At 44.5% G+C, this 16,982-nt stretch overlaps 1 protein-coding gene across 2 annotated transcripts in view; it reads right to left on the bottom strand.

Annotated features, from left to right (window-relative positions):
- Positions 1–522: 522 nt before the first annotated feature.
- LOC112239014 (fibronectin type III domain-containing protein 4-like) overlaps positions 523–16,982 on the bottom strand; it is a 21,648-nt gene continuing 5,188 nt past the window's right edge. The window contains exons 3-8 of one of the 2 annotated variants that reach the window (XM_042330236.1): positions 8,937–9,052; positions 4,382–4,483; positions 3,286–3,385; positions 3,079–3,168; positions 680–843; positions 553–605 (exon numbers count right to left, since the gene is read on the bottom strand). In XM_042330236.1, coding sequence (XP_042186170.1) covers positions 564–605; positions 680–843; positions 3,079–3,168; positions 3,286–3,385; positions 4,382–4,483; positions 8,937–9,052 — 614 coding nt within the window. In that variant the 3' untranslated portion in view covers positions 553–563. Of the gene's footprint in view, positions 844–3,078; positions 3,169–3,285; positions 3,386–4,381; positions 4,484–8,936; positions 9,053–16,982 lie in introns of both variants that reach the window. The other variant, XM_042330235.1, reaches the window with a different exon arrangement.

The following is a 16,982-nucleotide window of genomic DNA, read 5'->3' as shown; positions in this document are numbered from 1 at the left end:
GGAGATCCTGTCACAGACTGATGATGGAGGAGGAGGAGGAGATCCTGTCACACTCTGATGATGGAGGAGGAAGAGGAGGAGGCTCTGTCACAGACTGATGATGGAGAAGGAGGAGATCCTGTCACAGACTGATGATGGAGGAAGAGGAGGAGATCCTGTCACAGACTGATGATGGAGGAGGAGGAGGAGATCCTGTCACACTCTGATGATGGAGGAGGAGGAGGAGATCCTGTCACAGACTGATGATGGAGGAAGAGGAGGAGATCCTGTCACAGACTGATGATGGAGGAGGAGGAGGAGATCCTGTCACACTGATGATGGAGGAGGAGGAGGAGGTTCTGTTACAGACTGATGATGGAGGAAGAGGAGAAGATCCTGTCACAGACTGATGATGGAGGAGGAGGAGGAGGTTCTGTTACAGACTGATGATGGAGGAAGAGGAGAAGATCCTATCACAGTCTGATGATGGAGGAGGAAGAGGAGGAGGCTCTGTCACAGACTGATGATGGAGGAGGAGGAGAACCTGTCACAGACTGATGATGGAGGAAGAGGAGGAGATCCTGTCACACTCTGATGATGGAAGAGGAAGAGGAGGTCCTGTGGAACTGACAGAGAGAAGAATTGAGTTATACACTGATGACACAAACACATCCTTGTAAATTAAAACTTTGTTTATCACCTTGCTGCCTTGTACCCCCCCGTTGTAGTAGAGTGGCGTGCTCTGAGCCGAGACGCTGGTGCTGTAGTAAGATGGTTCGGTCCGAACATAGGGGCGTTTGGGTTTGTCCTTGTAGTCATTGTCCTTGATGATGTCATACTGACGACAGAACAGAGCTATTACCGCTGGAGAGGAGAGAGAACAGGGGGTTGAAGACAGAACAGAGAGGAGACAGAGGACAGGGGGTTGAAGACAGAACAGAGAGGAGACAGAGGACAGGGGGTTGAAGACAGAACAGAGAGGAGACAGAGGACAGGGGTTGAAGATAGAACAGAGAGGAGACAGAGGACAGGGGGTTGAAGACAGAACAGAGAGGAGACAGAGGACAGATGGTTGAAGACAGAACAGAGAGGAGACAGAGGACAGGGGGTTGAAGACAGAACAGAGAGGAGACAGAGGACAGAGGGTTGAAGACAGAACAGAGAGAGGACAGAGGACAGGGGTTGAAGACAGAACAGAGAGGAGACAGAGGACAGATGGTTGAAGACAGAACAGAGAGGAGACAGAGGACAGGGGGTTGAAGACAGAACAGAGAGGAGACAGAGGACAGAGGGTTGAAGACAGAACAGAGAGAGGACAGAGGACAGGGGGTTGAAGACAGAACAGAGAGAGGACAGAGGGTTGAAGACAGACAGAGAGGAGACATGAGACAGAGGGTTGAAGATAGAACAGAGATGAGACAGAGTACAAGGGGTTGAAGACAGAACAGAGAGGAGACAGAGGACAGGGGGTTGAAGACAGAACAGAGAGGAGACAGAGGACAGAGGGTTGAAGACAGAACAGAGAGAGGACAGAGGTTTGAAGACAGAACAGAGAGGAGACAGAGGACAGGGGGTTGAAGACAGAACAGAGAGGAGACAGAGGACAGGGGTTGAAGACAGAACAGAGAGAGGACAGAGGATTGAAGACAGACAAGGAGACAGGAGACAGAGGGTTGACGACAGAACAGAGAGGAGACAGAGGACAGGGGGTTGAAGACAGAACAGAGAGGAGACAGAGGACAGAGGGTTGAAGACAGAACAGAGAGGAGACAGAGGACAGGGGGTTGAAGACAGAACAGAGAGAGGACAGAGGGTTGAAGACAGAACAGAGAGGAGACAGAGGACAGAGGGTTGAAGATAGAACAGAGAGGAGACAGAGGACAGGGGGTTGAAGACAGAACAGAGAGGAGACAGAGGACAAGGGGTTGAAGATAGAACAGAGAGAGGACAGAGGACAGGGGTTGAAGATAGAACAGAGAGGAGACAGAGGACAGGGGTTGAAGACAGAACAGAGAGGAGACAGAGGACAGATGGTTGAAGACAGAACAGAGAGGAGACAGAGGACAGGGGGTTGAAGACAGAACAGAGGACAGAGGACAGGGGTTGAAGACAGAACAGAGGACAGAGGGTTGAAGACAGACAGAGAGGAGACATGAGACAGAGGGTTGAAGATAGAACAGAGATGAGACAGAGTACAAGGGGTTGAAGACAGAACAGAGAGGAGACAGAGGACAGGGGTTGAAGACAGAACAGAGAGGAGACAGAGGACAGAGGGTTGAAGACAGAACAGAGAGGACAGAGGGTTGAAGACAGAACAGAAGGACAGAGGTTTGAGACAGAACAGAGAGGAGACAGAGGACAGGGGTTGAAGACAGAACAGAGAGGAGACAGAGGACAGGGGTTGAAGACAGAACAGAGAGAGGACAGAGGATTGAGACAGACAGACAGAGAGGAGACAGGAGACAGAGGGTTGACGACAGAACAGAGAGAGACAGAGGACAGGGGTTGAAGACAGAACAGAGAGGAGACAGAGGACAGAGGGTTGAAGACAGAACAGAGAGAGACAGAGGACAGAGAAGACAGAACAGAGGACAGAGGGTTGAAGACAGAACAGAGAGGAGACAGAGGACAGAGGGTTGAAGATAGAACAGAGAGGAGACAGAGGACAGGGGTTGAAGACAGAACAGAGAGGAGACAGAGGACAGAGGGTTGAAGACAGAACAGAGAGGAGACAGAGGACAGAGGGTTGAAGACAGAACAGAGAGGAGACAGGAGACAGAGGACAGGGGGTTGAAGACAGAACAGAGAGGAGACAGAGGACAGGGGTTGAAGACAGAACAGAGAGGGGACAGAGGACAGGGTGTTGAAGACAGAACAGAGAGGAGACAGAGGACAGGGGGTTGAAGACAGGAGACAGAGGGTTGAAGACAGAACAGAGAGGGGACAGAGGACAGGGGTTGAAGACAGAACATAGAGGAGACAGAGGGTTGAAGACAGAACAGAGAGGAGACAGAGGACAGGGGGTTGAAGACAGAACAGAGAAGGGACAGGAGACAGGGGGTTGAAGACACACACACACACACACACAGAGAGACCAACCTGCCCAGAGTAGCAGTACAGTGGTGACGATGAGTAGTTCTCCAGTCTGCAGGTTAGGGGTCAGATCCATCCCTTCCATGGTCGGGTCATCTAGGGTAGAGGGGGAAAAGTTACTGTTTGTATATGCATGCACGTGTGTGTGCATGCATGTGTGTATGTGTGTGCGTCCATGTCTGTGTGTGTGTATGTTTGCATGTGTGTGTCTACCGTCTATGCTTCCTATAGGGTAGTGATCAGTCTTCTCCAGGGTCCTGAAGTGCACAGTGTGACTGGGCTGGCTGTCTCCCTGAAGACCTATGGACTGGACCTAAGATATAAAACACAATCAGACCTGCAACCCCCTCACGTGTTGAATGCAGGAATGAGGGAGAACTCGGTTCGTTTTTTTAAAAAGTCTCTGAAAAAGTGTTCTGTTGAAAAAGTTTGGTTACTAGCTACCTTTTTTGAATTTTGGATCCCATGATGTGGTTAGCATCAGGTGCTGGGACCATTACTATCTGTCCAGGGATCCTGCTGACCAAGAGTCTAAAGAGCTGCTGGGCATAGCAGCTAGCCTAGCTGCTAACTAGCTATTAAGATAGCAAGGTTTCCTTGACTCCTTGAACACAGCCTGCGCCGCAGTTAGCCCATGTGGCTGAGACCGCTGGATTGTCCCGGACTTGTGGCTGTCTAACTCCCTGCTGTTTGTTGTTGTTTAGATTCTCTGGCAACGGCTCTGGTGAACATTCCTGCAGTTAGAATGCCAATTGCACGCTTCCTCAAAACTTGAGACATCTGTGGCATTGTGTTGACCTCTACCTCTACCCCTGACCTCTATTCCCTGACCTCTACCTCTACCCCCTGACCTCTAACCCCTGACCTCCACCTCTACCCCCTGACCTCTAACCCCTGACCTCTACCTCTACCCCCTGATCTCTACCTAACCCCTGACCTCCACCTCTACCCCCTGACCTCTAACCCCTGACCTCTACCTCTACCCCTGATCTCCACCTCTACCCCTGACCTCCACCTCTACCCCCTGACCTCTAACCCCTGATCTCTACCTCTACCCCTGATCTCCACCTCTACCCCCTGACCTCCACCTCTACCCCTGACCTCCACCTCTACCCCCTGACCTCCACCTCTACCCCTGACCTCCACCTCTACCCCTGATCTCTACCTCTACCCCTGACCTCCACCTCTACCCCCTGACCTCTACCTCTACCCCTGATCTCTACCTCTACCCCTGATCTCCACCTCTTCCCCCTGACCTCTACCTCTACCCCCTGACCTCTACCTCTACCCCCTGACCTCTAACCTGTACCTGTACGCTATAGTGTGTGTCTTCATCCAGGTCCCACAACACGCACGCTCGACTCGACGAGTTCACCTCCCGAATGGAGCGCTGCATCAGCCCGTCCTGCCTCTACACACACACACACACACACACACACACACACACACACACACACACACACACACACACACACACACACACACACACACACACACTCACACTCACACTCACACTCACACTCACACACACACACACACACACACACACACACACACACACACTCACACTCACACACACTCACACTCACACACACACACACACACACACACACACACACACACACACACACACACACACACACACACACACACACACACACACACACACACACACACACACACACACACACACACACACACACACACACACACACACACACACACACACACACACACACACACACACACACACACACACACACACACACACACACACACACACACACACACACACACATACATTACCAGTCAGAAGTTTGGAAACACCAACTCATTCAAGGGTTTTTCTTTATTTTTTACTAATAATAGTGAAGACGTCAAAACTATAAAATAACACATATGGAATCATGTAGTAACCAAAAAAAGTGTTACATTTGAGATTTTTCACAGTAGCCACCCTTTGCCTTGATGACAGCTTTGCAGACTCTTGGCATTCTCTCAACCAGCTTCATGAGGTTGTCACCTGGAATGCATTTCAATTAACAGGCGTGCCTTGTTAAAAGTTCATTTGTGGAATTTATTTCCTTCTTAATGCGTTTGAACCAATCAGTTGTGTTGTGACAAGGTAGGGGTGGTATACAGAAGAGAACCCTATTTGGTAAAAGACCAAGTCCATATTATGGCAAGAACAGCTCAAATAAGCGAAGAGAAACGACAGTCCATCATAACATGAAAGGTCAGTCAATACAGAAAATGTCAAGAACTGAAAGTTTCTTCAAGTGACGTCACAAAAACCATCAAACGCTATGATGAACATGCCTCTCATGAGGACCGCCACAGGAAAGGAACACCCAAAGTTCATTAGAGCCTCAGAAATTGCAGCCCAAATACATGCTTCACACACAGAGTTCAGGTAACAGACAGATCTCAACATAAACTGTTCAGAGGAGACTGCGTGATTTCATGGTCAAATTGCTGCAAACAAACTACTACTAAAGGACACCAATAAGAAGAAGAGACTTGCTTGGGCCAAGAAACATGAGCAATGGACATTAGACCGGTGGAAATTTGTCCTTTGGTCTGATGTCCAAATGAGTTCCAACTGCTGTGTCTTTGTGAGGCGCAGTGTGTGTGAACAGATGATCTCTGCATGTGTATTTCCCACCGTGAAGCATGGAGGAGGTGGTGTGATGTTGTGGGGGGTGCTTTGCTGGTGACACTGTCTATGATTTGTTTCGATTTCAAGGCACACTTAACTGGTAGCCAAGTAGCCATCAAGTGCTCAGCATATGTAGGAACTCCTTCAAGATTGTTGGGAAAGCATTCCAAATGAAGCTTGTTGAGGGAATGCCAAGCGTGTGCAAAGGCAAAGGGTGGCAATTTGAAAAATCTCAAATATAAAATATATATTTTTTGATACTGTCACAAAGCTAACTAAAAAAGAAGCATTCCCCAAAAGAGGATGGCTTTCATTTCAACAGTGATAAATTCATGAACTTCTTTGAGGAAGAGATAATGATCATTAGAAATCAAATTATGGACTCCTCTTTAAATCTGCGCTGTCCTCCAAAGCTCAGTTGTCCTGAGTCTGCACAACTCTGCCAGGACCTAGGATCAAGGGAAACACTCAAGTGTTTTAGTACTATATCTCTTGACACAATGATGAAAATAATCATGGCCTCTAAACCTTCAAGCTGCATACTGGACCCTATTCCAACTAAACTACTGAAAGAGCTGCTTCCTGTGCTTGGCCCGCCTATGTTGAACATAATAATCGTCTCTCTCTATCCACCGGATGTTTACCAAACTCACTTAAAGTGGCGGTAATAAAATAAAATAATAAAGCCTCTCTTGAAAAAGCCAAACCTTGACCCAGAAAATATTTTAAAAACTGTTGAAAATCTCCCATTCTTCTCAAAAATCTTTGAAAAAGCTGTTGCACGGCAACTCACTGCCTTCCTGAACACTTCAGTCTGGTTTTAGACCCCATCATAGCACTGAGACTGCACGTGTGAAGGTGGTAAATTACCTTTTAATGGCGCAGGACCGAGGCTCTGCATCTATCCTCGTTCTCCTAGACCTTAGTGCTGCTTTTGATACCATCGATCACCACATTCTTTTGGAGAGATTGGAAACCCAAATTGGTCTACACGGACAAGTTCTGGCCTGGTGTAGATCTTATTTGTCGGAAAGATATGTTTGTCTCTTTGGATGGTTTGTCCTCTGACAAATCAACTCTAAATGTCAGTGTTCCCCAAGGCTCCGTTTTAGGACCACTATTGTTTTCTATATATATTTTACCTCATGGTGATGTCATTCGGAAACATAATGTTAACTTCCACTTCTATGCAGATGACACACAGTACATTTCGATGAAACACGGTGAAGCCCCAAAATTGCCCTCCCTGGAAGCCTGTGTTTCAGACATAAGGAAGTGGATGGCGGCAAATCTTCTACTTCTAAACTTGGCCAAAACAGAGATGCTAGTCCTAGGTCCCAAGAAACAAAGAGATCTGCTGTTGGATCTGACAATTCATCTTGATGGTTGTACAGTCATCTCAAATAAAACTGTGAAGGACCTCGGCGTTACTCTGGACCCTGATTTCTCTTTTGATGAACCTATCAAGGACAGCTTTTTTCAATCTAAGTAACATTGCAAAAATCTGAAACCTTCTGTCCAAAAATGACGCATGTATCCATGCTTTTGTCCCTTCTAGGTTAGACTACTGCAATGCTCTACTTTCCGGCTACCTGGATGAAGCACTAAATAAACTTCAGTTAGTTCTAAACACGGCTGCTAGAATCTTGACTAGAACCAAAATATGTGATCATATTACTCCAGTGCTAGCCTCTCTACACTGGCTTCCTGTTAAGGCAAGGGCGGATTACAAGGTTTTACTGCTAACCTACAAAGCATTACATGGGCTTGCTCCTACCTATCTCTCTGATTTGGTCCTGCCGTACATACCTACACGTACGCTACGGTCACAAGACGCAGGTCTCCTTACTGTTTCTATGGTTTCTAAACAAACAGCTGGAGGCAGGGCTTTCTCCTATAGAGCTCCATTTTCATGGATTGGTCTGCCTATCCATGTGAGAGACGCAGACTTGGTCTAAACCTTTAAGTCTTTATTGAAGACTCATCTCTTCAGTAGGTCCTATGATTGAGTGTAGTCTGGCCCAGGAGTGTGAAGCTGAACGGAAAGGCACTGGAGCAACGAACCGCCCTTGCTGTCTCTGCCTGGCCGGTTCCCCTCTCTCCACTGGGATTCTCTGCCTCTAACCCTATTACAGGGGCTGAGTCACTGGCTTACTGGTGCTCTTCCATGCCTTCCCTTGGGTTGTGCCGTGGCGGAGATCTTTGTGGGCTATACTCGGCCTTGTCTCAGGATTGTAAGTTGGTGGTTGAAGATATCCCTCTAGTGGTGTGGGGGCTGTGCTTTGGCAAAGTGGGTGGGGTTATATCCTGCCTGTTTGGCCCTGTCTGGGGGTATCGTCGGACAGGGCCACAGTGTCTCCCGACCCCTCCTGTCTCAGCCTCCAGTATTTATGCTGCAGTAGTTTATGTGTCGGGGGGCTAGGTTCAGTCTGTTATATCTGGAGTATTTCTCCTGTCTTATCCGGTGTCCTGTGTGAATGTAAGTATGCTCTCTCTAATTCTCTCTTTTGCTCTTTCTTTCTTTCTTTCTTTCTTTCTCTCCCTCGGAGGACCTGAGCCCTAGGACCATGCCTCAGGACTACCTGACATGATGACTCTTTGTTGTCCTCAGTCTACCTGGCCGTGCTGCTGCTCTAGTTTCAACTGTTCTGCCTGAGGCTATGGAACCCTGACCTGTTCACCGGACGTGCTCCCTGTCCCAGACCTGCTGTTTTCAACTCTCTACAGACAGCAGGAGCGGTAGAATGATCGTCTTTGAAAAGCCAACTGACATTTACTCATGAGGTGCTGACCTGTTGCATTCTCGACAACCACTGTGATTATTATTATTTGACCCTGCTGGTCATCTATGAACATTTGAACATCTTTGCCATGTTCCGTTATAATCTCCACCCGGCACAGCCAGAAGAGGACTGGCCAACCCCTCATAGCCTCGTTCCTCTCTAGGTTTCTTCCTAGGTTCTGGCCTTTCTAGGGAGTTTTTCCTAGCCACCGTGCTTCTACACCTGCATTGCTTGTTGTTTGGGGTTTTAGGCTGTGTTTCTGTACAGCACTTTGATTGATTGGTTACTACATGATTCCATATGTGTTATTTCATAGTTTTGATGTCTTCATTATTATTCTACAATTGAGAAAATAGTGAGAGAAAAAAATATTTGACCGGTTAGTGTATATTATATATATATCTTTCCGTATTATCTCCTACCTGTTGTGAGATGACGTAGCCGATGACAATGTCTCCCTGTGGTACACTCCAGATGATGAGGGCGGAGTCTGATCTCAGCTGACTTACCGATACGTTGACTGGAGCCACTGGCACTGCTGTTACAAGACAGAAATAACTTACATATTACACACCTTTTACCACGCCATTGTTGAATACTCATTTCCGATTGGCTTGAAGGGCATTCTAGAGTGTGCATAATTACATCATTAAAAACATCCCAGGTCAAATGTCACTCCTGACCAATCACAAAGCAGGACCCATCAGGACGTCCTGAATATTCAACAGTCTGTAGGCTCGGCCCTAATATATGTCCTCTCTGTCACCTCCGGCCAACATGGCAGGTAGTCTAGTGGTTAGAGTGTTGGGCCAGTAAACTAAAGGTTGCTGGATTGACTCCCCGAGCTGACAAGGTCAAAATCTGTAGTTCTGCCCCTGAACAAGGCAGTTAACCCACTGTTCCTAGGCTGTCGTTGTAAATAAGAATTTGTTCTTAACTGACCTGTCTAGTTAAATAAAGGTTAAATAAAAAAAGAAAGTAAAATAGCACAAGACAATGCCTAAGGGTCAGTATGTCCTTCCCACTCTGAGGGGCCACAATGTCTCTGTTACAGTATCCAGAGGACTGACTATATCTCTGTTACAGTATCTAGAGGACTGACCATATCTCTGTTACAGTATCTAGAGGACTGACTATATCTCTGTTACAGTATCCAGAGGACTGACTATATCTCTGTTACAGTATCCAGAGGACTGACTATATCTCTGTTACAGTATCTAGAGGACTGACTATATCTCTGTTACAGTATCCAGAGGACTGACTATATCTCTGTTACAGTATCCAGAGGACTGACTATTGAATGTGTCTCTGTTACAGTATCCAGAGGACTGACTATATCTCTGTTACAGTATCCAGAGGACTGACTATATCTCTGTTACAGTATCCAGAGGACTGACTATATCTCTGTTACAGTATCCAGAGGACTGACTATATCTCTGTTACAGTATCCAGAGGACTGACTATATCTCTGTTACAGTATCCAGAGGACTGACTATATCTCTGTTACAGTATCCAGAGGACTGACTATATCTCTGTTACAGTATCCAGAGGACTGACTATATCTCTGTTACAGTATCCAGAGGACTGACTATTGAATGTGTCTCTGTTACAGTATCCAGAGGACTGACTATATCTCTGTTACAGTATCCAGAGGACTGACTATTGAATGTGTCTCTGTTACAGTATCCAGAGGACTGACTATATCTCTGTTACAGTATCCAGAGGACTGACTATTGAATGTGTCTCTGTTACAGTATCCAGAGGACTGACTATTGAATGTGTCTCTGTTACAGTATCCAGAGGACTGACTATATCTCTGTTACAGTATCCAGAGGACTGACTATATCTCTGTTACAGTATCCAGAGGACTGACTATATCTCTGTTACAGTATCCAGAGGACTGACTATTGAATGTGTCTCTGTTACAGTATCCAGAGGACTGACTATATCTCTGTTACAGTATCCAGAGGACTGACTATTGAATGTGTCTCTGTTACAGTATCCAGAGGACTGACTATATCTCTGTTACAGTATCCAGAGGACTGACTATTGAATGTGTCTCTGTTACAGTATCCAGAGGACTGACTATATCTCTGTTACAGTATCCAGAGGACTGACTATATCTCTGTTACAGTATCCAGAGGACTGACTATATCTCTGTTACAGTATCCAGAGGACTGACTATATCTCTGTTACAGTATCCAGAGGACTGACTATATCTCTGTTACAGTATCCAGAGGACTGACTATATCTCTGTTACAGTATCCAGAGGACTGACTATTGAATGTGTCTCTGTTACAGTATCCAGAGGACTGACTATATCTCTGTTACAGTATCCAGAGGACTGACTATTGAATGTGTCTCTGTTACAGTATCCAGAGTACTGACTATTGAATGTGTCTCTGTTACAGTATCCAGAGTACTGACTATTGAATGTGTCTCTGTTACAGTATCCAGAGTACTGACTATTGAATGTGTCTCTGTTACAGTATCCAGAGTACTGACTATTGAATGTGTCTCTGTTACAGTATCCAGAGGACTGACTATTGAATGTGTCTCTGTTACAGTATCCAGAGGACTGACTATTGAATGTGTCTCTGTTACAGTATCCAGAGTACTGACTATTGAATGTGTCTCTGTTACAGTATCCAGAGGACTGACTATTGAATGTGTCTCTGTTACAGTATCCAGAGTACTGACTATTGAATGTGTCTCTGTTACAGTATCCAGAGGACTGACTATTGAATGTGTCTCTGTTACAGTATCCAGAGGACTGACTATTGAATGTGTCTCTGTTACAGTATCCAGAGGACTGACTATATCTCTGTTACAGTATCCAGAGGACTGACTATTGAATGTGTCTCTGTTACAGTATCCAGAGTACTGACTATTGAATGTGTCTCTGTTACAGTATCCAGAGGACTGACTATTGAATGTGTCTCTGTTACAGTATCCAGAGGACTGACTATTGAATGTGTCTCTGTTACAGTATCCAGAGGACTGACTATATCTCTGTTACAGTATCCAGAGGACTGACTATATCTCTGTTACAGTATCCAGAGGACTGACTATTGAATGTGTCTCTGTTACAGTATCCAGAGGACTGACTATTGAATGTGTCTCTGTTACAATATCCAGAGGACTGACTATTGAATGTGTCTCTGTTACAATATCCAGAGGACTGACTATATCTCTGTTACAGTATCCAGAGGACTGACTATATCTCTGTTACAGTATCCAGAGGACTGACTATTGAATGTGTCTCTGTTACAGTATCCAGAGGACTGACTATTGAATGTGTCTCTGTTACAGTATCCAGAGGACTGACTATTTTTTAAATATTTTTTTTTTATTTCACCTTTATTTAACCAGGTAGGCAAGTTGAGAACAAGTTCTCATTTACAATTGCGACCTGGCCAAGATAAAGCAAAGCAGTTCGACAGATACAACGACACAGAGTTACACATGGAGTAAAACAAACATACAGTCAATAATACAGTATAAACAAGTCTATATACAATGTGAGCATATGAGGTCAGAAGGGAGGTAAAGGCAAAAAAGGCCATGGTGGCAAAGTAAATACAATATAGCAAGTAAAACACTGGAATGGTAGTTTTGCAATGGAAGAATGTGCAAAGTAGAAATAAAAATAATGGGGTGCAAAGGAGCAAAATAAATAAATAAATACAAATTAAATACAGTTGGGAAAGAGGTAGTTGTTTGGGCTAAATTATATTGAATGTGACAGAATAATACTATAGCATCTATCTGAAATGTGATCACTGAGGATGACTCTGATGCTATCTTTATGGATGTATGATCTCCGTGGTAACTGTTCATTGAGGATGACTCTGATGCTATCTTTATGGATGTATGATCTCCATGGTAACTGTTCACTGAGGATGACTCTGATGCTATCTTTATGGATGTATGATCTCCGTGGTAACTGTTCATTGAGGATGACTCTGATGCTATCTTTATGGATGTATGATCTCCATGGTAACTGTTCACTGAGGATGACTCTGATGCTATCTTTATGGATGTATGATCTCCGTGGTAACTGTTCATTGAGGATGACTCTGATGCTATCTTTATGGATGTATGATCTCCGTGGTAACTGTTCACTGAGGATAACTCTGATGCTATCTTTATGGATGTATGATCTCTGTACAGAGTGAACTCTGAATCACTCTGCAACAGGTTTTTTTTGTGTTGTGTGTCTTATTTACAATCCTTTAGATGCTGTGACACCCTGTGAAGATTGGGCTCGAGTGTTTAGGTTAGTGTAACCTTGGTATTGTTGGATTGGTCAGGCAGAACCCTTTTTTGGTTCCGGATAGAACTGGGCGGCAGGGAGCTTAGCAGTTAAGTGCATTGGGCCAGTAACCCGAAAGGTCGCAAGGCACTTAAACCCTAATTGCTCCTGTAAGTCCCTCTGGATAATAGCGTAATGTCAAAAATGGTGGTTGGTTTTGGGTTGAGAAGGTCACACCTTCAGATGATATAAATGGAATTAAATGCCTTGGCTCTCTCTCTCTCTCTCTCTCTCTCTTACCTTGTATCCAGTCCATGGAGGAAGGTTGAATGATTAATTCTCATTTCCTAGAGCTTCTTGCCTCTGGCCTAGTAAACATCTTTTTGTTCATGGTTTGTCCTGTAACCTGAGGATCTATATGCCTAGAAGCTTTATTAATGTCAGTATTGTAACTTAAACTTTACGCCTTGTACGTGAATCCTTTCATTTGACAAAGTTAATTTGCTTCTCAACACCATTTTTCGATCTTAGTCAGCTAAACGCATAATACTTGATTGTACATTGTTTCAGTAGAATGTTAAACGGAGTCAGATATTCAGTTTAATAGACTTTGATCATATTAATTGCTTAGTCTCACTATGGGAGTAAATTTTCCCCCAGTACTTTCCCTCCTGAAACAGATGATCAATCATACAAAGTCACGTACAGTGGAAAGAGAGAGAGAGAGAGAGAGAGAGAGAGAGAGAGAGAGAGAGAGAGAGAGAGAGAGAGAGAGAGAGAGAGAGAGACTTTATGGAACAAAAAGCCTTCACTATATCATCCTGGAATATCCAAGGCCTGAGGTCATCTTCCTTTGGCCTACAGAGCAGGAACCCGGACTTCACCAAAGAAATCGGTTATACAGACATTGTCATCCTGCAAGAAACCTGGTATAGAGGAGACGGACCCACTGGTTGCCCTCTAGGTTACAGAGAGCTGGTAGTCCCATCCACCAAACTACCAGGTGTGAAACAGGGAAGGGACTCAGGGGGTATGCTAATTTGGTATAGAGCAGACCTAACTCACTCCATTAAATTAATCAAAACAGGAACATTTTACATTTGGCTAGAAATTCAAAAGGAAATTATCCTAACAGAGAAAAATGTCCTCCTGTGTGCTACCTATTTTCCCCCACTAGAATCCCCATACCTTAATGAAGACAGCTTCTCCATCCTGGAGGGGGAAATCAATCATTTCCAGGCCCAGGGACATGTACTAGTCTGTGGCGAGACTAAACTGGACAAGAACCTGACACCCTCAGCACACAGGTGGACAAACACCTGCCTGCAGGTGACAGCATTCCCTCCCCCGTATGCCCCCCTAGGCACAACTATGACAACATAACCAACAAAAACAGGTCACAACTCCTGCAGCTCTGTCGCCCGCTGGGTATGTACATAGTCAATGGTAGGCTTCGAGGGGACTCCTATGGTAGGTACACCTACAGCTAATCTCTTGGCAGTAGTACTGTAGACTACTTTATCACTGACCTCAACCCAGAGTCTCTCAGAGCGTTCACAGTCAGCCCACTGACACCCCTATCAGACCACAGCAAAATCACAGTCTACTTAAACAGAGCAATACTCAATCATGAGGCATCAAAGCCAAAGGAACTGAGTAACATTAAGAAATGCTATAGATGGAAGGAATGCAGTTTGGAAACCTACCAAAAAACAATTAGGCAACAACAAATTCAATCCCTTTTAGACAATTTCCTGGGTAAAACGTTCCACTGTAATAGTGAAGGTGTAAACTTGGCAGTAGAAAATCTTAACAGTATATTTGACCTCTCAGCTTCCCTATCAAATCTAAAAATCTCAAATAGAAAACCGAAGAAAAGGAACAACAATGACAAATGGTTTGATGAAGAATGCAAAAATCTAATAAAGAAATTGAGAAACCTGTCCAACCAAAAACACAGAAACCCAGAAAACCTGAGTCTACGCCTTCACTATGGTGAATCACTAAAACAATACAGAAATACACTACGGAAACAGAAGGAACAGCACGTCAGAAATCAGCTCAATGTAATTGAAGAATATATAGAATGTAACCACTTCTGGGAAAATTGGAAGACACTAAACAAACACCAACACGAAGAATGATCTATCCAAAATGGAGATGTATGCGTAAACCACTTCTCCAATCCTTTTGGCTCTATAACAAAAGAATAAAGAGAAAAACATATACATGATCAAATACAGATCTTAGAATCAACTATTAAAGACCAGAACCCACTGGATTCTCCAATTACATTGAATGAGTTACAGGACAAAATAAAAACCCTCCAACCCAAAAAGGCCTGTGGTGTTGATGGTATCCTCAATGAAATGATCAAATGTACAGACAACAAATTCCAATTGGCTATACTAAAACTCTTTAACATCATCCTTGGCTCTGGCATCTTCCCCAATATTTGGAACCAAGGACTGATCACCCCAATCCACAAAAGTGGAGACAAATTTGACCCCAATAACTACCGTGGAATATGCGTCAACAGTAACCTTGGGAAAATCCTCTGCATTATCATTAACAGCAGACTCATACATTTCCTCAATGAAAACAATGTACTGAGCAAATGTCAAATTGGCTTAATACCAAATTACCGTACAACAGACCATGTATTCACCCTGCACACCCTAATTGACAACCAAACAAACCAAAACAAAGGAAAAGTCTTCTCATGCTTTGTTGATTTCAAACAAGCCTTCGACTCAATTTGGCATGATGGTCTGCTATACAAACTGATGGAAAGTGGTGTTGGGGGTAAAACATACCACATTATCAAATCCATGTACACAAACAACTAAGTGTTCGGTTAAAATTGGCAAAAAAACACACGTTTCTTCCCCATGTCTGTGGGGTGAGACAGGGATGCAGCTTAAGCCCCAGCCTCTTCAACATATATATCAACGAATTGGCGAGGGCACTAGAAAAGTCTGCAGCACCCGGCCTCCCCTGCTAGAATCCGAAGTTAAATGTCTGCTGTTTGCTGATGATCTGGTGCTTCTGTCACCAACCAAGGAGGGCCTACAGCAGCACCTAGATCTTATGCACAGATTCTGTCAGACCTGGGCCCTGACAGTAAATCTCAGTAAGACCAAAATAATGGTGTTCCAAAAAAGGTCCAGTCACCAGGACCACAAATACAAATTCTATCTAGACACTGTTGCCCTAGAGCACACAAAAAACTATACATACCTTGGCCTAAACATCAGCGCAACAGGTAACTTCCACAAAGCTGCGAATGATCTGAGAGACAAGGCAAGAAGGGCATTCTATTCCATTAAAAGGAACATAATTTCAACATACCAATTAGGATTTGGCAAAAAATACTTGAATCAGTCATAGAGCCCATTGCCCTTTATAGTTGTGAGGTCTGGGGTCCGCTCACCAACCAAGACTTCACAAAATGGGACAAACACCAAATTGAGACTCTGCACGCAGAATTCTGCAAAAATATCCTCCGTGTACAACGTAGAACACCAAATAATGCATGCAGAGCAGAATTAGGCCGATACCCACTAATTATCAAAATCCAGAAAAGAGCCGTTCAATTCCACAACCACCTAAAAGGAAGCGATTCCCAAACCTTCCATATCAAAGTCCCAGGACAGCAGCACAATTAGACCCAACCAAATCATGAGAAAACAAAAAGATAATTACTTGACACATTGGAAAAACTAACAAAAAAAAAACAGAGCAAACTAGAATGCTATTTGGCCCTACACAGAGAGTACACAGTGGCAGAATACCTGAACACTGTGACTGACCCAAACTTAAGGAAAGCTTTGACTATGTACAGACTCAGTGAGCATAGCCTTGCTATTGAGAAACACCGCCGTAGGCAGACATGGCTCTCAAGAGAAGACAGGCTATGTGCACACTGCCCACAAAATGAGGTGGAAACTGAGCTGCACTTCCTAACCTGCTGCCCAATGTATGACCATATTAGAGAGACATATTTCCCTCAGATTACACAGACCCACAAAGAATTCGAAAACAAATCCAATTTTGATAAACTCCCATATCTACTCGGTGAAATACCACAGTGTGACATCACAGCAGCAAGATTTGTGACCTGTTGCCACGAGAAAAGGGCAACCAGTGAAGAACAAACACCATTGTAAATACAACCCATATTTATGCTTATTTATTTTCCCTTGTGTACTTG

The sequence above is a fragment of the Oncorhynchus tshawytscha genome, linkage group LG11 (assembly GCF_018296145.1).
Source record: "Oncorhynchus tshawytscha isolate Ot180627B linkage group LG11, Otsh_v2.0, whole genome shotgun sequence".
In the NCBI taxonomy this organism is placed as follows: domain Eukaryota; kingdom Metazoa; phylum Chordata; class Actinopteri; order Salmoniformes; family Salmonidae; genus Oncorhynchus; species Oncorhynchus tshawytscha.
The sequence above is the reverse complement of the archived record's forward strand: the minus strand, read 5'-3'. Positions and strand labels throughout refer to the sequence as shown.